This window comes from Argopecten irradians, chromosome 15, assembly GCF_041381155.1.
Source record: "Argopecten irradians isolate NY chromosome 15, Ai_NY, whole genome shotgun sequence".
Lineage (NCBI taxonomy): Eukaryota > Metazoa > Mollusca > Bivalvia > Pectinida > Pectinidae > Argopecten > Argopecten irradians.
The window spans coordinates 13,181,152-13,207,679 of NC_091148.1; the positions used below are offsets into that span (position 1 = coordinate 13,181,152).

Consider the following 26,528-nt stretch of genomic DNA (forward strand, 5'->3'; position numbering starts at 1 on the left):
TTCAAACTTTTGCTACATACTATATATGAAAATTGAGAAAGATCCTTTTAGTACTTTCTGAAATATTTAGCGGTAACAACCTTCGTTTTTCAAAATCCAAGATGGTGGCATGTCGGCCATCTTGTTGACCGATCGGTCCCAAAATGCAATATCTAAATGTGATGTGAATAGTAAGGTAACTTCTGTATATTACTAGCTACTTCAGCTTACTGGTAATTAATAATGAAAATGGACATTGATGAAAAGTTCATTTGTATTTTATTCATATCTGTGAAAAAAAAGATATTTAGCTTCTTTCTAATGAAACATAATTTGATATACATACAATTTATGTATATCAACAAATTTAAGCCTCAGCTATTGTTCGCATATCAAACTAGTGCAACATAATACAATGTATATTTCAAACTTAATGTAGCGTTATTATATAGTTCAACAAGATATCACATATCTCCGGTAGAGGCTGATGATCATCTCCACACAACCAACGTGGAAACATTTACACCTTCTTTTATCATTCATACATTATTAAACACACAGGAAATGAAAATGGATAAAACGTTATCTCATATCAATCACACTTTACCATGAGGGATATTTTTTAAAACTCTTTACAATACATCATAAACAAGTTATTTGTTTTTTGTTTTACATTCTATTATTCATCTTCGAAGCAGAAGAGGAAAACCCAGTACCTAGTGAAAACAATACTTTTTTTTATTTTTGAAGGAAGAGTACTGTGAAATCAAGAATTATATCTTTATTTAAAAGACTTTAATCATTTATTTCCATATATCTAACACATAAAACATTGAAAACATCAAAGAATTATGTATATATATTTTTTTTTTAAATAGAAAGTATGTCAAAGTAAGCAAACTCTATGTCTACATGTACATTTCATTCTGTTGACTTGTGCAATATATTACTGCTAATGTAAGAATATTTTTAAACTAATAGCTACATACATGTACCATAATTTTGACTATAAATTTGATAACTGCGTATTAGAGTTTAAAAAGAAAATGTACGTGTTAAGTTAATAATCATATTTTGTATAACTTTCTTTGAAGAAATTCATATCCCTCAAATTACAGGGCTGCAATATCTATAATACAAAATATATAAAGTATTGAATATATTGTTGCACCAAAAGCATCAACACAAAGAAATAACAATGATGGCTATCTTGCACCAATAGATTTGCAAATAGAATGAACAAATGCCATGAAAAAATTCAACTTACAATAATGATTGTGAAAAACTCACAAAAATCACTCAATGCAAATACTCACTTGACCTCTGTAAACCTTTCACAGAAATCACTCAAGCATACTGTCACATGTCATCTACAAATCTCTCCTGAATGTCGCACATGCAAACTGTCACAAGACCTTTACAAAACTCTCATGAAAGTCATCCATGCGAGCCGTCGTATGACCTCTATAAATCTCTTATGAAAGTCAGTCATGCCAGTCGTCACACATGTACATGTTATATAAATCTAACATGAAATTCACACTTTGTTACAGCCATACCATTAGGGACTTATACTATTTAGATCTCTGACACCCAGGAAGGATGACATTTTCATGATTCCAAACTACAATAAGAATTGATCTGTGAAATAATAAGGAACAGGTAATTGATATGATAAATACATGTCACCTGATTTGTTCAAATTTAACGTTCAGGTGTCCAGAAGCAATATGAGTCTCGCATATTATTACAAAAATAATAGCCATACAGTTTTTTGTAATTATTAAATGCCTTTTTAAGCAAGAAAAAGAGTAATTTATGACCCAAGAAAGGGCCACACATATCTCCATACAAATACTCTCTGTACAGAAGGCTAAACATCATACTCGTTCATTCCTGTTGTGTGATTATAAATAAAATGAATATTTAAAGATGGCGTTCTATATATTTTCACTCAATTTCCATTCTCTGGAAACATGTCTTTATTTACTGTGTATAACCAGAGTTGTACTGGTTATTAATTTTGTGTTTATATCAAATCTTTCATGTAACTTGACGTAAATATTTCTTTAATGATTTATATCTTTTTCAGAATTATTTCAAGTCAAAATAAATGAAAATTAAAAAAAAATCTTCGTTAGATGTAATTACTAATACTTGCAAGTTTCATTACATAATTGGTATCAGCACAACATTCACAACTTAAACTAAAAAAAAAAACACACAAAAAAATGTTTGCAGAGAACGATAATTGAGTGCATGGAAACCCATAATTAATTATCTGGCATGGGTAAGGTAAATATTGCTTGTTTATGTAGGAGCATTTCATCCTTCATTATCAAATTCACTCTCTGAGTTAATAATTCATAATTATCATTTATAAATATCATCAAGATCATAACTAACAAAATTATGATCAGAAATAAAATCACATGATATAAAGCACTTTATATTTAACACCTCATGACTTCAACTTTGACCCTGAAGATGCACTCTGGTTTGGCCATGCCCACTTCACTGGAAACTGTACACATCGATGTATTACATGTAATTTTCATAGTAAGGTTCCTCTCATCACTTGATGGCACCGTTTGCTTGTGGAAAGTCACTCGAAGACGTCAAACCCATTGAAGCGTGGCCTGTACTTGGTTTGACCTCAAACACATCCTGAATTGCTTGTCGGAAACACAGGAAGTTGTAGTCTATCACACCTATAACAGAAACAGAATTAATGTATGTAGCGATGTTTCACATCGTTTGGGAGACAGAATTAATGTATGTAGCGATGTTTCACATCGTTTGGGAGACATAATTAATGTATGTAGCGATGTTTCACATCATTTGGGGGACATAATTAATGGATGATATGAAGCCATGTTTCAGATCGTTCGGGGGACATAATTAATGGATGTAGCGATGTTTCACATCATTTGGGGGACATAATTAATGGATGTAGCGATGTTTCACATCGTTTGGGGGACATAATTAATGGATGTAGCGATGTTTCACATCGTTTGGGGGACATAATTAATGGATGTAGCGATGTTTCACATCGTTTGGGGGACATAATTAATGGATGTGAAGCCATGTTTCAGATCGTTCGGGGGACATAATTAATGGATGTAGCGATGTTTCACATCGTTTGGGGGACATAATTAATGGATGTAGCGATGTTTCACATCGTTTGGGGGACATAATTAATGGATGTAGCGATGTTTCACTTCGTTTGGTGGACATAATTAATGGATGTAGCGATGTTTCACATCGTTTGGGGGACATAATTAATGGATGTAGCGATGTTTCACATCGTTTGGGGGACATAATTAATGGATGTAGCGATGTTTCACATCGTTTGGGGGACATAATTAATGGATGTAGCGATGTTTCACATCGTTTGGGGACATAATTAATGGATGTAGCGATGTTTCACTTCGTTTGGTGGACTATTAATGATTAGCGATGTTTCACTTCGTTTGGTGGACATAATTAATGGATGTAGCGATGTTTTCATCGTTTGGGGGACATAATTAATGGATGTAGCGATGTTTCACTTCGTTTGGGGACATAATTAATGGATGTAGCGATGTTTCACATCATTTGGGGGACATAATTAATGGATGTAGCGATGTTTCACATCATTTGGGGGACATAATTAATGGATGTAGCGATGTTTCACATCATTTGGGGACATAATTAATGGATGTAGCGATGTTTCCATCTTTGGGACATATTAAGGAGTACTCACATCGTTTGGGGACATATTAATGGATGTAGCGATGTTTCACATCATTTGGGGGACATAATTAATGATGTAGCGATTTTCACTCATTTGGGGGACATAATTGAATGTTTCAATCATGGGGGACATAAAGCATGTTTTACATCGTTAGGGGGACATAATTAATGGATGTAGCGATGTTTCACATCGTTTGGGGGACATAATTACAAGAAAGTAATTTTACTATTATTTGCTACATCTACTATATAAATTAACAAGCCAAAGTAAAGTCTATTGGATATAATCAAATTGAAATTAGACTTGAAATTCTGCTCCACTACGATGCTCTACGTTATGCTTCAATACAAGATCTAACAATTTTCCGTTCGGGGTCACCTCAGCAGGAACCTTGGCCTAGAATTGGAACATCTCGAGACTTACTAGTAGGTGTTTATACCTCCAAGAGAATCAACCACACCAAAGATTTAATAACAATAGGGGTCGTGCTGAGGTGACCCTGAACATGAAGTTGTTAGATCTTGCATTGGAGTGAATATGTATTGTAGAGCATCGTTGTAGAGCAGAATTACAAGTTTCTGTTATGCTGATCGGAATAATGAATGACACCCAAAATATGACCATTATGACGTCACTAATGTTGACATGGAAAATTCAACTGCTCACCATCAAAATTATTTCAATTGCATTGATTAAAGGCCCATTACCTTTCCGGAGCAAAATATAAAGGTTACTTAAAAAACATTAATAACATCAGAAAATGCATACTGATGACCTAAAATAAGGTTACGACACCAAACCTATTCAAGATTTCCTGCGTAATATATGAAAACAGTGGAGAGTCAATTCGCTGTTTTGCCGTCTGGCGCAGTGATAGTCAACTACCGCGCCGTATTTAGGACGACGGCGGGAAACATAATACGACCCGCATTATGAAAATAAACATTTTATTCATGTTAATCAAATCGTTCAGAAGGTGATGATAAATGTAGTGTTAACGGTATGTTAATAATTTTTAAGACTCTACAAAGTTATCGATCTTGTTTTACATTACCCATTTTAAAAATTAAAAGCCGTTTCGGAAAGGTAGTGGGTCTTTAATGGTTTTCTTACTCTAATCTAAACAATTTTGAAGCAGAGACTTCCAAAATCAGTTATTCTTTTTATGAAATCTATGGTCTGTATAAATTTCAGAGGTTTGCATAATGTGCAGGCTAATGTGCATTATAAGGATTGTCTGCAAGACTCTGGCATCTATATAGACCATGATGGATTCCATAAAATGAGAGTTTCGTAACAAAGATGAGAGAGAAATCTTTCAGAACTATTATACCTCAGTCAGGATTGTTATATTGCAAACTCGAAAATTTACGAGAGGGTGAAATTCACACTTATTTCACAAGTGTCTTTTTAGCACGAAAATTCCGCCCTGCAAAAAATCTTGTGTCTATATGAAACTATATTGCAAGAGGTTAACAGCCATATTTATCACACAAAATAACAACATCAAGAAATGATTACAAATTGCGAAATCATTAAGTTTGTTTGTTTGTTTGATTAATTAATGTCCTATTAACAGCTATGGTCATGTAACGACGGCCTATGTATGCGGTGTGTTGCGTGTATGTTGTAAGAGGTGCGTGTTTTGGAAGACTGCGGTATAGTCATGTAGTGTCTTCTTATATAGTGGAACTGTTGCCTTTTTTATAGGGCTATATCACTGAAGCATGCTGCCGAAGACACCAAGCAACATACCCCATTAAGTAAACACTCACGAACATACTCACGTTAACAGAATGTATGCTATGTTAAGCTATTTACCTTGTTTTTCGAAGCTGTCCTCCCTCATAATACAGACCAGGGCCAGATACCTATTGACTTCCCTTAGGTACATCACTGTGCCGTTGTTTAGTTTTATAATTGAAGCCGACTTGGTGTCAAACGCTGCGTCATCTTTTATCCTGTAGGTAACAAATTATCAAAGTACTGAAAGTACTGAAGCAAAATTAAAATAGAACGCCGCATAGGTGTCCTCCCACTCAGCCAACATATCCTATTTTAACATTAGGTGGAGGAACAATAGAGAACAATAACGGCTAATTACAGGTAAGTTATAGTCTGTTTTAGAAAATGGCTTACCTGTATTTACCTGTGCTACACCTGTACCATAAGGTCACAGTAAGTACTTTAATACTCTACTTTTATTCTAATATTATTTTTCTAAAATAAAAATCACATTTTGCATGTAAAAATCTATTATTTTAAAACAAAACTTACAGATAGTTATTTTTCAACATCTTGATGGCAATCGAACAATCATTTTGTAGATCTATATATATTTGCTTTCTGAGCATTAATTTAGATATAAAATTAAAGTTAAATTAACAAATGTAACTTTTCTCCCTTTAATTAGATGATAGAAACTGTTTTATAATACTGCTGTAATATATTTATTTTTCGTTAGCCTATTCTTATATGTAGGTTTTCATGTAAATGCAGATACTGAGAAATTATATGTTAAATACTAGTAAAAAAATGATTATCTTATATAGAATTATTATATATTTTAGCCTATTACCAAAATATGACACAAATTAATGCCAAATGGTTTACAAAACGGGGAACATATATATACAGCACTTTACATGTACATATAGTGTCTAGATTACACATGGGAAACAACTAAGTACACAGTTTGTTAACACGACAGTAAAAATATAATTTTATAAAACGTTATTGTTTGATCATCTGAAATCAAAGAAGAACCTCTTAGATGTCATAATACCATTGAAACTATTAATGTCTTTTTTCCTGACGTGAATGATATCCCTTTGGTGTAGATACTTCTAGTCATGAGATGTTAAACAAATCTCTGTTAAGTCTGTGTTATTTCAATGATTATCTAATTTATCCCTCAGTTGGTGTAGATTCCTTAAATCTGCTGTATGTTAAAAGATTGTTACACTATTATTTACTTTAATGAATTCTCAAAATTTGAAACAAATATAAAAAAAATTAAAATCAACTTCCTTCAAAATAACTGAAAATTGCGGCAAAGCAGCATATATATAGTCGGAGTGACGTTGGGATATACATGTATAGATATCCGAAAACTGATGAGCTAAAAAGTGTACATTTGTTTGCAAATATACATTGTAAATGTGATATGCAATGTATCAGAAACTGACAACAGGTTTCATTACTTGAATACATCAAAACCAAATATCTGTCCTAAATAGGAAAACAAAAGAAAGCATATGTGCTCAAATTTATTTTGGATTAATTAAAATATTGAAAATAACACAAAAAAACAATGTAAATTACCGATTAATTAAATATAACACACAAAAAAAATCTTTATAATTATGAAAAAAATCTATCATTATGCAATGCACATTAACCTGTATCCTTATTTTGAGACATAGATAAAAACCAATCAGTTTATTTTAACAAAACATATCACTTACATATCATAAGGTTTACATTTGGTACAGCCAAATTGACACATCATTTTTTTTTAATTTATAATTTCATAAGAAATATATTTTAATTTGATACAGCTAGATTCTGCTTCCCTTCTTACCTTTACATATGGAATTAATCAACATACTTGATACAGACTATAGCCAACTTTTACACAGGTAAACTCAGGTAAAGTTTATCTAGCAAAAATAAGATGTTGGCCAAGTGGGAATGAACTGCTGCATATCCTTCAGGGCAGAGTTGTTCAAAAGGCTATTATCAGTAACTTAAATCACTTAATCACTTGATTTAGTGGATATTTTATTTCTCCTTTGCTTCAAAACTTTCTTTAAAATTTTCTTTAAAATGAACAAGCAGGAACAAAATGAGTCTCCACAGAGAATAATTGTATCATTATATTATAATTTTGAGTCATTTATATATTGTGCTGAGCACTAAGCAGGAGCAACTACCACTTTTATAGACTTTACCAGGTAGGAAAGATAAAGTCAGTTAGGAAGAAAGAGAAAAGATAAGATCCTAAATTAAGTTGCCTTTTATGATCATGCAATAGGGGCAGCAGGTAAAATTCTTACACCCTACCTGCAATAATTAGGATAACTGTTCGAGTAAAATATTACTTACCCGTATATATGTGACATATCTATAACTACATCAATCATATCACAGCAAATCTCATAGGTCTGCATGTCAACTGGCGAACTGTCCGTGGCGATGTAGATCTTACTGATCACATCAAATAAAAAGGCTTTCTCTATACCCGAATTCTGTTTTAAAACAAGATCAAATACCACATGAAATAGATTTATGTTTATCAAATGAAACAGATTCTTCTATAATCCTGATTTTCTCTTAACAAAGAAAGTCATATGAAATTTCAAATGAGCATATTTTTTCTACACTAAATTATTCTTTAAAAAAAAATTCATTAATCTAATTAAAAACAAATACTAATGTCATTATGTCTTAACTTAAATCAAACCAGGTAAAATATATAACATCAACAGTTGGCAAAACCCCATACATTGCATAATATTTGAAAGAATAATGCTTTCTATTTTTTTTAAATTCAATAAATAAACAGTACCAAACAGGGACAAGAGACATTATAAGATACACTCACAGAAATCATTAAATCTTACAGTTTTCTAGGATACTCAAAGAAATAACTAATTTTACAACATAGGAAATACTTACAGAAATCAGAATATTTAATAAATTCTCCATCACAGGAAGTTGTGGAATCAATTTCTGCACCACTTTGCTAAATGCCTCAAATATCGAGTGGTCGTATATACTTGTAAGATAAAAACTGAAAGAAAATTAAGATAGATTTAAACAGTTGTTCTGTATGTTATTTCACAGTATTAAGTAACTCTCTAAAATGAAATGTTAAATACATTTTTTTTTTTCAAAATATAGCCATGACATTAATCTTTATATAATCAATTCTTGTTGTTCATGCTCTCAACCATCTATTAATATCTATAGAGCAATCTTGTTAAAAATTCAAGTTACAGAGGATTCCGCTTATTTGAATAAGTCATTTTCCAGAAGAAAATATGCAAATAAACGGAGTATTTGAATAGGCGGAGATGGCATTTTGCACCTCCGTTTGACCCCACACATGCATTTGTATGTACATTATATGTGAACAGTTTACATTACTTGATACTTGATTTCGTTTACTTGATAAATACGTAAATTATTTACACATAAAACGAACAAGTAATTATTTTCGAAGTTGTAAATCAATTTTAATTGTTTGATAACAAAAAATATTCCAATATTAGATTCTTGTTTACGTTAGATCGACACGTAAATCTTTGAAAAACAGCTAAACGATCCACATCAAATGAAAATTGCAATAACTAAACAGAATTGAATTTGTGTCTGCAATTCCAACCTAAATAATAAACAAATTTACGTACATTTGCCTGGCAAAATGAACTTACGATCGTTATTAAACTTCAAAGTGTCGATCAACTAGGCCTAGCAGTGTTGTTTTGACACATATGATGTGTATGAATTCGAAAATGGCGGCAGGTAATGAAGCCATGCGTTCACTGGACCTAAATGTGTTTTGAGAATTCTTCCTGTATTGTTGATCGATACGGCGAATAGCTTGATAACATTTCAGAAATTAATTCATATTCAAGTAGCAATGAAACAACGTAGCAGGTATCTTTTGTATCCTACATACGAAACTTGCGGTAGTCATTGCACGCCGACTTTGCATGCTTTTATGTCTCGCTCAACGAGATGCTTGATACGCACATGTCAGTCGTAGTCAACAAGACTCTGGTTGAACAAGATTACTCATGAATGGCGATTGTTGTAAGGAAGCATGGTATCTCCAACCGATCGCGAACAAAGGTATGTTATGTTAATAAATAAACATATTTGAAAGTGCAAATGCTTTAATTAGATGTTTGAGTCAGTGATTATACTAAAGAAATGATCTACCGCTGCTGATGTAAATCGTAACAGCGTCAAATACCTTTGCAGATTCATGCATAAAATAACAACCCATACGATAATGTTTATCTGTCACTATGATGATTTCTAGTAAAAGCGAAGTATCTTGAAACATATATCGGCGAATTTCGCTAAAAATATATTGCAAAATTGAAAAATATTCGATTTTAATTTTAGAATTTCACAAATATTTTAAATAATAACCGGAGGTCACGTAAAAGTCTATTCAAATTAATACACGGAGTTGAAAAACAAAGATAAAGAAGGAAAAAATCGGGACCGCAGAATTTTATGCAAATAATCGAAATATTCAAATAACCCTCATTCGATTATGTGGAATCCTCTGTATTTCCACACCAAGAAATATAATTCTATGCTATGGCAATTTCTTTCAAAAAGCAAAGAATAACATGAAATCTGCCCTTCCATGTAGGTATCAATAGTGGTGAACAATAGTTTGTGATAAAAAACTTTGTTGTTTTCCCTTAAAAATTTAACATTACGCTAGCAAATACATGATGTGATAATCAATACCCATCCACAAGGGCAGACAACTCTGTAATATGGAAAAATTGTCATATTATTTGATTGGTTGATTAGGCTTAATAACCTGTTAACAACTAGTTATAGGGTCATTTATTTTAAGGATGGCCTCCCTTGTATGCATGTATTGTGTGTGTGACTGTATGTATGTTTTGGGAGGCTGCAGTATATTTTTTGTGTATCCTTGTAATATAGTGGTTCTCTTGCCCTTTTTATTCTGTCTATGCATATCATAAATTACTTCCCAAGTGGGTAGGTATACGTGGTGACATCATTATATTGTAAACAACATTCACATTGTTTTCTCTGAAAATTATGACGTTATGCTCGTAAACACATGACATCACAATTAATACCTACTCACAAGGGCAGATAACTCTGTTATATGCAAACACAGAATAGACTAGTGTCCTGCAGGTTGGTTGAATATATAAGAATAACTTGAGTGATTAAGGATGTCTTAATTTGTAAGCACTGTGTAGATATTTTTGTCTTCTTGTGATAGTGGCACTCTGCCTCACTGGAGCAATTCTGACCTTAGGTGGAGATTTTCTAGGCCTTCCTCCGCCAGGTTATCAGAAGCTCTATGGTGGATGTCTCGCTGGGCTTCTATCTTATGGTCGTCTGACAGACCGTCCACTTTATGGATGAAAACTTCAAACTTAATGCCGGGATTGATCCGATGTGCTTTGGATACTGTAGCATTTAGCTTAGCTAGGGCGTCCATGTATTCATCCTGAGGAAAGAGCAAATGTGTGTTTGTTCATCAAGACATATGATACTAATCATCACATTTTCCACAAAATCTAAAATAAATGATACCACCATAAATTTCCTTTCTTTAAAGGGACAATTCAGTCTAAGAGAACATTAAAATTTGTACATATATCGAAAAAAAAACCAGTTCTAATGAAAATTAGATCAGTCGGTTTTACTTTGATATGCCAGAAAAGCCCATGGTGGTGAAATGCGCGTGAAATGTTCAAACTCGCTCGCTGTCCGCCATTACACATTGTGTGCGAACATCTTGTATGCCGAACCCTGTCCCTTGCTCATAGAGTAATGCTACTTTTGTCTAGAACTGCTCAAATCACTCTGACAGTAGTGTGTTTACCTTATTAAGTGAATTTTCCTGCCTAAAAAATCATTTTATCACCTCCACAGTGGTTATGTAGTTAATTTGTTTACGTGCGTGACTACAGCTCGGATATGGGTACAGCATACTTATTGTACTGCTTAATCGTATTGATCAACGATTTGTAATGACAACGCTATCAATTAAAATACTTATACAATGACGTGGAATTTGTCAATATTTTATGTTATATGTTTCATAAGAAATGTAAAACAATACATTTATGCCATATTTTGCTTCTTGGTTATGTAAAAGAATTAGCCTGAGTGAATTGCCCCTTTAACAAATAAAGCTCACTCACATTGATCAGATATGAACAATCAACTCCAGTTAAACTTAGTCAACTTGAAATGACTCAAAATTATCGGCAACACTTTGGATCATGCTTATAATATAGTATTCAAGTTAATCAACTGTTTTATACTGTTTTAATATGAACTACAATATACATACAGAAATGCTGATGATGATAAAATACTGATACATGGTACATATATGATGATTAGATGACAGTAAAGAGGTATATATAGTTCCATGTTTGTATCTTGCTGTGAGCTGAAGACTGTCACTAGTTAGAATATTTGTTCTTTGAAGTGAATAGTCGGGCAAAGAAAACCAGTCTTAATGCGTTCATTGGCCTTCCAAAAGTTCTCATATATTAATACGACGGTCAAGTTCTGCTTAGTTTCCCAGTTCTGACCATTAAAGTAAAGAAAAGTTGAAAGCATTGAAAGCGAGGCTGCGTGGAAATGTAACCACGGACATAGTGAGCCGGGAGGACGTTTTAGAATTTCCATACTTTAAGTTAATTTCTTCGTACGCAGACAGATTTTGACGAGAGATTTTATTTTTCCATTTCATAAGAAATTATACTGGATACATTCACACCATTTTTACCGACTTTAGCCATCCTTGCCCGACTATTCACTTTAAGAAAAAGGATAACACAAACTCTAGCTCATAAATCTTATACCATTTATCATAATTTTAATGATAGAATACATGTTGTAAGCTTAAATGTCTACATATAATATTATGGCACAGGGAATGAGATTACTTCAGATTAAATTTGGCAGTATACCTACCTGGGAATCTATGACAAATATAATGGCTTCACATTCTTCGTATATAGAATCATGGAAATCTATCTGGCCAGGTAAATCCCAAACCTGGAACTTCACGAAGGAACAGTTGGTGATGTCTGTAAATAAACATACGGATAAATTATCTCCCCTTATAGTAAACAGAAGTGTCAACAAATTACCTCCCCTTATGGTGTATATGTATTTAATGTTGCTAATGCTAAACCTGTTGAGTCCAAGAAGCATTGATGCATGAACTTTCCTCATTCATTATATAATTACTATTAATTGACTTTAAGGAACTCAGTTTAACTGGGTGAGTTTATATACATAAGTGGTAGCTTAGGGAAACCGCTTGTACCAAGAGGGGAAATCGCTATTTCGCACAATTTTAGGAATGTTTGGTAATGTTTTGTGATTTTCCCTTAGTTTAAGAAAACTTGATGTAAAAACATGTGCACAATGGAACATCGGACTTATCTATGAGCATTTTCCAGTAGTTAATTCCATGAAAGACTTGGTAGTTTTCGCGTCAATTTCAGAAACATATGAGTTGACACAGATTGAGCAGAATTTCAGCATATGAGTTGACACAGATTGAGCAGAATTTCAGCTGATATCGTATGCTGACAAATGTTTATGTACTTTTTGGAATCAAGGGTATCGTATATAACCATCCATACCTGGCTGAATCATTTTAAATGACAAAAAATGCCAAAACTGATCTCCTTATAAGATGTTACGAGGGGTGAGTTTTACAGCAAAAACATCATAAAACTACTTTTTTAACTTTAAGGAATTCATTTATTTAAGCATTGAACGTTTTTCAGTTGGCATTCATATTGTCTATGAATGCCAACTGGACAGAGGCAAATTCCATGAAGCGCGCTAGTGCTTCATGTTGAATTTGCCTCTGTTCAGTTGGCATTCATATTGTCTATGAATGCCAACTGAAAGACGTTTAATGCTTATATTTACATTTGGTTACAATTTATGATGAAATCCCAAGGGATTTTGCATCTATAATGAATTAATCATCCGTTATCGTCATGGATGAAACAGTCATTTTTTCATGATCGCTGGCATGACAATTGTGATGTCACGATGATAATGACGTCATAGTAAGTGCTTGAAGTTCATAGACTATATGAATGCAAACTGCGCTTGGTAAGGTTACATAGTGGGACTGCAGTGAAAATGTAAATATTTCTGATTAAAATCATCCATTCTTCAAAGGAATTAAGTCCCTGTAGGCATGTGATTGGTAATTGTTTGTACTGAAATGCATCCAGTTCAGGGTTGAATATAATGACAGTGATGCATTTGGAATATCGAGGGTGCAACATAAATATATATATAATATGATACTCTTGTATTATCACTTTTGCCCTGAGTACTCACCTTCTTTTTTCCCTGAAGTACTCACCTTCTTTGACAATCTTGTTAGTGCTTTCCAAGAAAGAGGGTCTCATTTGGTGAAACCTTATGGAACACAACTTTTTGTATGGAGGATTTACCGCTCCTATAAAAACAGAAGCACAATGGAACTTTCTATTTAATGGTATATGTACATATATATATGAACAGCATGACTACTTTTAGTTTTTGGTAAAGCCGGCCTTTCGGCTGCCACATGCTGAAGGGTTAATTGCGCTGTTAAATATTTGTCTTCTTTCATTGTTCTGTTTTACTGTGTAATATTATGTAATCGTGTTCGTTTTGTGTGTCTGATAAAAGGGGCAGATCGCCTTGAAAATTTGACAATTGTTTTTGTCCACATGGTTAGAATTACTTCTTTGTCCCATATATGTACAGTAAGTATTTAATAGACTTATAAACATATTCAAATTTACAATAAAGCTACTGTATCTAAAAATATCAACATTTTCATTATTGTAATTTGAAATCTACCTATTTTAAAATGTGTGTCATACTTTCTGAATATACACCCAACAGTAAAGAAGGATTAAATCAATTCAAAATTAACTTAATACGCAAATTCTTTTAGTCCTTGGTATATCATATAATTTAACATTTAAAATGAAATATACAGTCATCAAAAGTTCAGCTCATTATCAAAGTTAAAGCAAAATGTTTGTATATAGTAGCACTAATCAATACAAAAACACAATAACTTTTTGTGCATCAAACAAAATGATCATGTAATCATATAAATGCAGTATTGAAAATCTTCATTTTTTAAAGGGACAATAAGCATCTAAAATATAAACAATTCAACTTATTTTCTTACCTTCTTAACCCCATGAGTAGAATTCTAGGTTTATATTCTGATGAGCCTGCTGGAGTCTCCGAGTCATTCTCGTCTGGGCCATACCCAAAGCCTTTAGGGAACGAGCCAAAGGAGCTCGCTACCTTATCCTCAGAGTACGAAGACTGTTAAACGGATTGAAGAAAAAAAATTAATTCTCAAAATTTATTCTTTTTATAGCAGGTTTGATTTCAGTAACATGCAGATTATTCTGCAGTATCATATATAGCTAGATCTTTTATTTAAAATTAGTATAATTGTACATGTACGGTACACTGCACATTCACCATTAATTACAATATACAGTATTTAGTTTTAACAGTATAGTATTGATATACAAATCTTGTTTCAATTAGCATCAATATTAATAGTAACAGATGGATACAATACAAATTAAGACATCTAAATACCTTATGTAACTGAGCTGGTCAATTTGAATCTAAGAATTAGGTATAGGCATACATATACAACAAGATGTACCTGCACAAAGTCATGTGGCCTGAGGGCTCTTATTTCAAGTTAGTTGAAGTTAATAAAGTTTTTATAAGTTTATTTCTAGTACAGGATCTATAACTCCTGGTCAATGCACTCAAAAGAATCATATTATGCATCGGTATACTGTATATATAATAGTATAAGGAAAAATTTCTGTTTTACATGTACAAATACAATGCAGGAGGTCATTCAGCCACTATATTGTTGCATTTTTCATCATATGTTGAACTTTAACATTTAAAATAATTGTACATTAAAACTTAAGATTCAACTACATATTCTGCTTTATATTAATGTAATCAGAAGGCAGATCAAAGGGAAAGTACTACAGCCATGTAATTATATTAGTATGTCTTGGTTTTCCCGGAATTTATCTAATCTATTTTTAAAATGTATTAATTAAATTTAGACCATTTTATTTTGTCAGACTGCGAATATGTTGAATTAATTGTGGTTCAAATTAAATAAATTGTCATTCAAATGAACTTTATAAGCAATGTAAAATGTCTACAAGAAAGTGTAAATTTAATTAAATAAAACAAAAACAGCTGAAACACTGAGTACTGGTCCAGTAAGTTTCTGTTTCAACTGTACATTCATATCATTGTCTGATGGGCATGGGGAAATTTTATTTTGAATAAGGTAAATATCGACCAATAAGACCAAGAAGAGAAAAGGACAATTTACAGTTTGATGTGATTACGAATAATCTTGATAAACTGTAGAGAGGGTCAAGTCCAGTTGACCATTTGACAGGTTGATGTCAGGCATGTGACTGTAGATGGCGAGTCCAAGGAACCAGTCCAAGGTTGCTGAATATAAGCATTGGCCACGCAAAATAAAAAGCATTAAGTATCTGCAATGTGAACAACCATACCGTTTATGTAAATAGCATCATTCAATACTTACCATGTGCGTCGATTACTTCGTAAAAATTCTTGCTTTCAGATTTCAGACTTGTTTTGGTATCACGTTCAAGTCACTTCCGGGAAAAATCATGTGACCCCTCCTGTCACGGAAAAAATAATGCGGTCAGAATTTGCGACGGATTATCTTCGCAAATAATTCAATGGAACATTAACTGCAGAAAATATTATAATATGCAAATCATTATTTCAAAACGATAAATAATGTATTTTGGTAATGTAATAGTTGTAAATTGTAATCTTAGTACATTCTGTGTCTCTTTGGTTTTTTCTATAGATTTATCACAGAAAGAAAAGTCTAGAGAACCTCGAAAGATAATTTTCACTTCCGGTAAAAATACAGATCCAGAAAGATATTTTTGGAAACTTTTTTTTATTAGCAACGCTGCACTGTAAGTACATCAAGTAAAACTAATTATAGAAGATGCTAAATTCAAGACAAAGTTTTTATATTTCTGATCAACAGGTAGACATCCATAAGTTATTATTTAGATAAATAAGACGTCTTGTGTTTTCTTGTTATTTCACATCTGCTGAACCTGGTTATCAATGCAATAAGCTGGTGAGATTTATTTAAATTTTTACAAGCAGCTTATAGACCGACATACGGGTTTACGTGTAAAACAGCTGTCACTGTAGTTGAAAAAACTGGCTATAGTACTAGCAGGTAGTCATTTACATGGGTAGGTATGCTATTTACATTAACTTTATATTACAAGTCAAAATATTTTTAATAAATAATTGATAATGTTTAATGTATAGTATAGGATAGCATACATACACATGATTTGTTGCATGCTGTTGAAACACCATTAAATTTAGAAATGTACATGAGGTGATTGCGAAGCTGTGTCCGGTGTACTGTCACTATAATTACATTAATAATCGTATAAATGTGACCTACACATGTATAACAAAATCTATAACGTTACTATATGTCATGTATTCTGTTACTCCAGAAATGTTAGCATTTGAGCATGTCAATAAACTTCCGATACATTTTAATGTATTTGACTTTATGAATATAATTAGATCAAGACATATATGAGAAGGATAAGTCACACTGGGTTTTTGGGAAATACATGGCAGGAGCTTTTGTGTTTGTGCACTGACCGTGACGTTGGGCGACGACCGATTTTTCTTTGATACCCACCGGCGCAGCCTTTGATGTAGTTGGCGGGTGCGAGGATTACCGTCTTAATTTCTGAAGCGGGCCGTCATTTATGAGCTGTCATATTTTTTTAATGAAAATTTAAATTAAGACATATCTTCTAAATCTTCCGTCCTTAAAGCAAATAGGTAATAAACTTTGTGATATTTAATAAACTTTACATTGGTGTTTAGTTTGACTCGATAAGACAAGTATTTGTTAAAAAAAACGGTTTTTATCCCCGGTTCATAGATGTCTCACGTGGTGTTTAGTGTAAAGATACAGTGACAAATCCGTCTCATTTTTAAATCCTTGAATAGGGTAGATAGAAGCTTATATTTTTAAGTATTATGGAATTGGACTGGGTCGATCATTGGTGACCAGCCTGCTGAGTCAATAGAGCATGCAGCTATAAGTGTTCAGCGGTGTTGAGTTTGAATCCCGGTCAGGCTGCTACTTTTTCTACCCGTCTGTTACGAATGTAGCAATCAGACAGCTGGACTCAAACTCAGGAACCTGATGATCATAACACATGTTTAGTCAGTTCGATACTGTACCATTATACATTATTGTATGTATAAACTTGTTCACCAATTATTGGCAACAGCAAAATTAATTAAGATCTTTTATCACTATATATATATATTATATATGATATACTGTCTATCAATAAAGATCCTGTATCCATTTTATTGCTAACAATTTATTTCAAATATATATATATTTTTTTAAATATTACGGCTACATGTATAAGCTAGCTAGCACAGTCATAATAATATTATCACTAAACAAAGTTAATTGTGTTATAATTGTATATTTGCAGAATGTGGTTCCATAAAGTTCTGGTGACAGCATAAAACCTTGGCTATTGCAAGTTGTTTCCAATAGACCTGTTTCTCCAGTGTTTGATAAGTGACAGGATTCTCTTTTTTGGTCAGCTGACAAAGATTTCAACTCCACTCTCAATCATGATGTGAGAATATCTAAGCTGATTTTTTCAGTTGTGTTATAATGGGGAATAGCCAAAGGCATATATCATATTCCCAGAGAAGGTAAACTGTTGATATTTACCGTGACCAGACATGGGATGAAATGTATTATGATAGCAATATCCCATTGGATACATTCCGTGGGATGGAATAATCAAGGGAATGCCAGGATCCTTTAGATCTGTGACTTGTACTTCTGATATATATACTGCTTGTTGATTATCATATAGCAACCTAGGTATAAATCCAATGATGCATTAGCTGAAGAATTAGTGCTGTAGTTTTAAATAAATGCAGTAGAGCAGACCAAAACCTCAAATAAACAAAATGGAGGTTTCAGGTGCCATGAGGAATTCTTTATATCATAAACTGACACATGTGAGGCTTTCACGTCTGATCATGACATTGTTTTTCATTTTGATAGCTACTCCCTTAGTAGCCCATTACTACCTCTCGAAAATTACAAGTGATGTAGATGGCGGAACACCAGACCCGAAATTAAAACGGAAAAGTCCTCTTGATAGGACGAATCCATTTCACGCAACAGACTTAAAAACAGAGGTGAGCGAACTCATACGGATCAAAACATCTGTGAGTAATGAATTACGTGACTTGGAGAGTAAACGACAAAAACTGCAATCACAGATATCAAAATATCACATGGATATTGAAAAATTACGTGTAGAAAAAGAAAACTTAGAAAAAGATATTAAGACCACTCAGTTAAGCCTGGATCAGTTACGACTGGAGAGGGACGAGTTGGACCAGCGATACATTCCGATATTAAAAGCTCCTAAACAAATACTAATAGGACCTGATGCTAATACTCACATTTCCCCACCTACTTCATCTGTATATTGTCATATGCATTCATGTTTTGATTATTCGCGTTGTTCTGTTCTATCAAGATTTCCTGTGTATTTCTATACAGAGAAGCAACTTCAGGATTTTGGCACCATAGATCCTTTTATAGAAAATTCTGTGAGTGAAATTCTAGGGAAGAACCAGTATAGAACTTACGATTCGACTTCAGCGTGTATATACGTGGCGGTCGTAGGTCAGGTGAAATACCAAAGTATTGATTTTAAATCTATAGAAAATGCTCTTCATAATCTACCATATTGGCATGGAGATGGGAGGAATCATGTACTAATGAACATACTTCGTCAGCCGGGGAACGCCGATTTATTCACCGGTGTCAATATTGGCCGTGCTATTATCGTTCAATCAACTTTCACCGTGTCCAGTTACAGGGCAGGGTTTGACGTGTTGATTCCACCAAGTTTAGGTAAAATATCTGGAGACGTTTGGCAAGAACTTCCGTCGTGTTCTCCTATACGTCGGAAGTACTTCCTCGCCTTTGTTGGTCAGTATAATAACGGTGTTTTGCAAACTAAACCGATCATATATCAGAATCCTAATGTGAATATTGAGTCCAATGAACTGAACCATTTATTTGAAAATGCTCACGGATCTGATGATGTGAATTATCAGAATAGAAATTTACAATCAATTGATGATAAGATCTCCCTACAGGACGATGACGAGTCAGACTTCGAACAAACAATCATAAAATATCTAAAAGAGATGGAGAAAACCAATGACCATGGCCAGTATACACAATTCTCATGTGATAACCCTGTTCCTGGTTCGTTGATTGGTGAGTGGGCGTTATGTGGAGCAGCCAATGAACGTCGAGAATTACTTGTACAGTCAACCTTTTCTCTCATATTCGCTCCACTGAACACGAGCTTTGTGTCCACTGCTGTCTTTCAAATCCGACTTTACGAGAGTTTAAAATCAGGTGCAGTGCCTGTAGTACTGGGAGATCACATGCGACTACCATTTGACGAAATACTAGATTGGAAAAAGACAGTTATCATGCTTCCAAGGGCACGTTTAACGGAAGTTCACTTCATTTTAAGGACTTATACAGATAATGATATCGCGTTAATGCGACGGCAGGGACGATTTGTTTACGAGACATACTTTGGTACATCCTATAGCATATTTAATACTGTTTTAGCAATAATACGGACTAGACTTAACATCCCAGCTGTGCCGGTGTCAGATGTGCCCTCTCCCAGTGTGTTTAATACAACATTCCTTACCCTAAAACTGGAAGGACCAGAACCAAACCCAGAGACTGACGAAGTTCTAGGGCCATTAGAAGCTCCCTTTGGCTCCCTCAAGTTTAAACAGAATTTCACTCAATATAAGTCCTACCAGATGTTTCAACATCCAGGGGATCCACTTCGGATGTTCCCTAATACACCGTTTGAGGAGATCCTTCCTTCAGAGGCAAAGTTTCTAGGTAATATGTTACTGTAATGAGTAATACATAGTATAGATAATGATGAAGATCATTTTAAAAGGCCTGCTTTGATGATACATTTTAGTAATCAAAATATGTAATTTTTAAGCTCAAGCTTAAACTAAGATGTCTTTAGCTTGCTTTTTTCATGTAAGAAAGGTATTCTTACTTCATCACTGATATTGATATATTTATGCTGTATATGCATGTAAGAATATGAAGTTACTATTTATTTCTCAAATAATATGAAATTGAATTTAGAAACCTTTTGTTTAGGATACGTTAATTTGATATTTAAGGAGGTTCATATTTAAGAATGAATAACATTCAAAGTGATTATTTGAGTATTTTATATAATATTCCTTGTGTATCCTTTTCAGGCTCGGGTTTTGGATTCAGGCCAGTCAACAAAGGGGAAGGAGGGGCTGGAAAGGAATTCAGTGAATCCCTCGGGGGTAATGTTCCTCGGGAACAATTCACCAGTAAGTTGTTTTTCATTTTGATATTTAAGCTCTCCCACTATTGGGGTATATATTGTTGCTACTAATTACCAAAGTCTATCTGATCTGTCAGTTACATTTAAAATTATATTTTTAAAGTTATCTTCCCTTTATTGTCTCTCCTATTTTGTATTTATATTTTGTTTTTTCACTACATTTATGATGTTGACCTATGAGTTGTCTCCCCTACATTTGTACTATTTTTCCCCTATAGTTGTGATGTTGACCTATGAGCGTGAGGCTGTCCTTATCGGGGCCATTCAAAGACTGAAGGGACTACCATTCCTCAACAAGGTCCTTGTCGTGTGGAATAACCCAGTACCTCCATCCCAGAGCTGAGATGGCCAGAAATTAATGTCCCTGTACTTGTAAGTATTCTAAGTATTCTTGTAACTTACCTGCAACACTAGGGTATCAATCCAATTGTTACCTTACCCTCTGTAAAACTGCAAAAAAAGTATAATTTCAACTGTTTTTACATGAAATTGCTTGAAAAACATTACAAATCTACAATCCTCAGAAACTATTGACCGGTCGATAGTTTGACTGTTGACCAGCGAGGGACTTTTGCACACGCTTAATTGTTCATTGGGTTTGTCTGAACACCCCGGGGAAAGCGTTTGACTGTTGTTGACTGTTGTTGACTGATATGGCATGAAACAACTATATATTTAAGAAAACTTCAATAGTCTGCCATTGTAGCATATGAGGATTGTGCCAAACCTTAAAGTAATTGTGAAAAAATATGTTTTTGGATTTCTATTTATGAGTCGATGAAAGTTAATATTATGGTTTTGTGTATATGCATATTATTTTGTGACATTTAACAACAGATTTTACATTTACCCTCAGGTAATCAGAACTTCAAGAAACAGTCTTAACAACCGTTTCCTGCCATTTGATGCCATAGAAACGGAGGCCATTTTGAGTATAGATGATGATGCTCACCTTAGGCATGATGAAATCATTTTTGCATTCAGGTAATTAGTCATGTATACGAAAGTAAAGAAACAGTGTTGACATGCAAATTTTAAAAAAGATTCATTCAGTTGTCATTGAATTCCCTTAGGAAGAAATCAAGTAAGCACATACAAGGAAGATTGCAAAGCTCTGGCATCTATACAGACCTTAGATTCCATAGGAAGATAGTTGAATGCTTAAAGATACTTTATAACCAAATATATGTAATACTGAAATATTTGTTGTAACTTGAAGAGTATGGCGAGAGGAGAGAGACCGGATTGTTGGATTCCCTGGAAGGTTCCACGCATGGGATGTACGCTCCAACGCTTGGCTTTACAACTCTAACTACTCTTGTGAACTGTCCATGGTACTGACTGGGGCAGCATTCTACCATAAGGTAGGTTGTTGTCAGCATGTGAACAGTCAGAGTGATTTTGAAGATTATCATGACTTGTTTCTTGTATAGTGTAGTGGCCGCAGTGGCCGAGTGGTTAAGAGGTACCAACATATTACCATATGCCCTCCACCTCTGGGTTGCGACTTCGACATCCCATGTGGGGCATTTGCCAGGTACTGACCGCTGGTCAGTGGTTTTTCGACCGGTACTCCGGCTTTCCTCCACCAACAAACCTGGCACGTCCTTAAATGACCCTGGCTGTTAAAAGGATGTTAAACTAATCAAACCAAAAATTGTTGTATAGTGTACACTCGATAATCCCCACAACTTTTGTTTCCAAATTATAATTTTTTTTTCTTGCTATTCTTTTGTCATTGTCTTATAATGTCAGTCATGTTGCCTCATTCATACCCCTTATCTTGTGAACAATAATGTCAGTCCTGTTGCCTCATTCATACCCCTTATCTTGTGAACAATAATGTCAGTCCTGTTGCCTCATTCATACCCCTTATCTTGTGAACAATAATGTCAGTCCTGTTGCCTCATTCATACCCCTTATCTTGTGAACAATAATGTCAGTCCTGTTGCCTCATTCATACCCCTTATCTTGTGAACACAACAATTGTATAAATGATAAAATTTTGAACTTTGTGTCTGGTATGGCAGTTTTCAAGAGTTATTGCCCTTTATACTTTTAGAGCTCATGCAGAGCCAATCTTCTGTTCCTAGAATATAACTTCCAATTACTAGGTTTATAGCTCCTAGGATTCTGGAAGCTCTTCCATTGCTATGAGCTATAGAAGGTCTTTTGAGAATAGTTCTCTTAGAAAAGCATGAATCAAGTTGATCAATAAATTATTGAACCTTCTCACTATAAATAAAGTATCTGTATCATACAGTAAAACGGTTAAAACGAGTCTCTAAGGACTGAGGTCTCCTAGGGATTGAAAATTACTATGTTATAACCATGAAGTTGTTGAAAGTTTGTTTATCATAAATGTGTTTTACTGAAATTCTTTTTAAATTTTTCAGTATTACTCGTATCTTTACACCTACACCATGCCACAGGCAATCCGTAATAAGGTAGACGAATACATTAACTGCGAGGACATCGCCATGAACTTCCTCGTCTCTCATGTCACACGGAAACCTCCTATAAAGGTGATTAACTGTAACGATTCTATCCAGCAAACTAACGTTACATGGTATTTAAAACTTCATTTGAAGTTTGAATCCTACAGTTCAATGATTTAACATGCCCTAATGACTATCTTTATGTTATTTACAATTTTACACACCTTTAATTTATTTGATACACAGGTAATAAATATGACTCTATGGAATTATTTTTTTCCAAATATTATCCCCAAGGTAAACTTTCTGTATTTGATTTAACAATTTAACCATAGATTTTACCAATCTAATTAAAATTAGACTTGTAATTCCGCTCCACTACGATAATCTACGTTATGCTCCAATACGAGATCTAACGATGATGCGTTCGAGGTCACCTCAGCATGACCTCTGGAATAGAATCAGAACATCTTGGGACGTACTATTAGCCGTTTACACTTCGAATGAATCAACCACATCGAAGATTCCAAAGGCGACACGCTGATTGGCTAACCATAGGGGTCATGCTGAGGTGGAGCGGAATTACAAGTCTAATTTTAATTAGATTGAGATTTTACAGGCCTAGGTGACTTGTCTATGTGTAATTTAACCATTTTAACATTCTAGTTGACTTATTGTTAACAGTTTAACCATTTAACATGCCCTAGTAACGTTAATGTAATTTCACAATTTAACCAATGTGTATGCTCAGATATATTATCTTTATGCAATTTAATTACACATTTTACTTGTCCATTACCAGGTGACATACCTTGACCTAATTATTTCCCTCCCCAGGTGACGTCACGATGGACATTTCGCTGTCCTGGATGTCCACAGACTCTGTCTAATGACAGTTCTCACTTTGAGGAGCGACACAAGTGTATCAACTTCTTCGTAAAAGTGTATGGCTACATGCCTTTACTGTATACTCAGTACAGAGTGGATTCTGTTCTCTTCAAGACCCGCCTTCCTCACGATAAACAGAAGTGTTTCAAGTTTATATAATTAGCTACCAAGTATTTTATCTAATTAGGTACCAGGTATTTTATCTAATTAGCTACAAGGTATTTTATCTAATTAGCTACAAGGTATTTTATCTAATTAACTACCAGGTATTTTACCAGGTATTTAAATGTTAATTATGCTTCCCAAACGAAGTGGAGGGGCATCATTGTTTTTGTTCATAAAATACAGAGTGGAATGATGCAAGTTCATTTTTCCCCAGTCATTTTACATTGTTATTTTTATGCTTTGTTGATAACCAAACGAGCAGTCTCTTTTGCTTATGGTCATTATGTTTACCTGCCTAAAACATAAAACATGTTGGTTGTATGGTGTCCTAGATATCTGATTAAAATACAGATCTTTGTGCTCACCCTCTTCCATAGGGGTATTAAAATATCCTATCAGGGGTCACATTCTGGTGACCTTTAAAACTGGCCAATCAAATTCAATTCCTCCAAATTTCTTAACAGAGGACGAGAATTGTCAGAATCATTTGGTCTATGTAACTGAAAGCACATGCATCCATGGTGGGAGAAAATGTCATAATCAGTGAGTTAGCTAGATGAAGAAAATGCAATTGAACTGAAGTACAGGGAGTATAAAGGTCATAAGAATGTGACCTCTAATGGGATGTTGTCAGAACCTCCATGAAACTGAGTAATAATAAGGATTGGCTTTATAATGAGACTGTCTTTTGCAGAAAGCATGCTTTATTTTTATAAATGTATATGTTCTTCTCAGTTACCATGAGACCAAGTGTCATGGTATTGTTGATGTAAAGGTAGTATGATACTTAGAAAAAAAGATTTAGGTTTGAATAAAGATTCATAATACAACCAACTTTTCTCAATATTGTCAAAGAGCCCCAGAGTTAATTGTCAGGATTGGGCGGAAGGCTGACAAAGTCTTGCAGATTATCTCAATAAAAACTTAAGCTTTAATTTGTTATCATAAAAAAAATCAAAGTATTCTTATTACTGTAAACCAACTTGTTTTCCTGTCGACTTAATTCCGAGCTTCTTTGCCTACGGTAACAACCTTTTCACATCAATTTAATTTCATGATTTTGAGTCGTTTGTTTCTTCTATGTCTATGCTCAGAGCATTTTTGTGACGATTAATTTTCGCGGTTTCTGATCATCCATGAAATATTCAAAATGTAGTCGTACACGGAAATTAGTTGGTTTACAGTACATGTACATTAATTTTGTTTTGTTGAACATAAAAACATGCTTTAGTTATGTCATGATCAGTACAGGCCCCATGGGCCTCATAAGATTTTTCATCATCATCCAGGCTTTCCACCAAAGCTTATTTACTTGACTAGCAAATAGTTTTATTTTGTCATGTGGTTCAAAAAGGTCTTCCTTCAAATGTGCTGAGAAGAAAAAGAACAAGAAAATAGTTAAAGGCCCACTACCTGGTAAGCTTCATCTATAGTTAGCTTTGGACAATTTAGTTAGCTTTGGACAATTTTGATCATGTCGTGTGTCGGAAGATGTTTTATAAGCAATGCAGGACTAGCATATTCAGGGAATCTCTTTTAATGTTAATCTTTTACTGTATAACATGAGATAGTGATGGACTTTTTTTCCATGGCTTAGGCTTTCCAACTTATATTGGGCAGAAATAATCTTGGCTACAAATTTTATCTTGTAACAATTAAATTTTGGTCAATTGTTGTTTTGATATACTCTCTGTAGGAAAGCATTACTGAAGTGAGGCAAATTCCTTAGCTTAAAAAGTTCCTTAACTTCTATAATTCCTTCTTATTGAGGATTTAAAGTGAATGGATTATTTAAAGATGCTCCACCGCTGACAAATGGTAATGTTTTCTCTATCAAAAACAGGCGCGGACAAATACGTATTTCCCTTCAGTTAAAAGAGTTACTTACTTTACACCATTACCACCATTGAAAAATTTTATCTTCTAATTTTCCTTTAAGATAAAAATATCGAAATATCTAAT

The 26,528-nt window shown here is 33.8% G+C and overlaps 2 protein-coding genes across 2 annotated transcripts; one reads left to right on the forward strand and one right to left on the reverse strand.

Annotated features, from left to right (window-relative positions):
- Positions 1–241: 241 nt before the first annotated feature.
- LOC138309651 (ras-related GTP-binding protein C-like) lies at positions 242–16,254 on the reverse strand. The gene is given in 10 exon segments (XM_069250867.1): positions 242–2,690; positions 5,537–5,676; positions 7,823–7,965; positions 8,396–8,510; positions 10,756–10,955; positions 12,440–12,555; positions 13,863–13,896; positions 13,898–13,958; positions 14,688–14,830; positions 16,110–16,254. Coding segments are annotated over 10 exon segments (1,092 nt in total). The 5' UTR covers positions 16,113–16,254; the 3' UTR covers positions 242–2,553.
- A 136-nt stretch (positions 16,255–16,390) lies between these two features.
- On the forward strand, positions 16,391–25,525 carry LOC138309650 (exostosin-like 3). Its single transcript, XM_069250866.1, is given in 9 exon segments — positions 16,391–16,518; positions 18,100–20,579; positions 20,960–21,061; positions 21,294–21,410; positions 21,413–21,447; positions 21,932–22,059; positions 22,295–22,439; positions 23,472–23,600; positions 24,351–25,525. Coding segments are annotated over 8 exon segments (2,853 nt in total). The 5' UTR covers positions 16,391–16,518; positions 18,100–18,592; the 3' UTR covers positions 24,561–25,525.
- Positions 25,526–26,528: the final 1,003 nt, after the last annotated feature.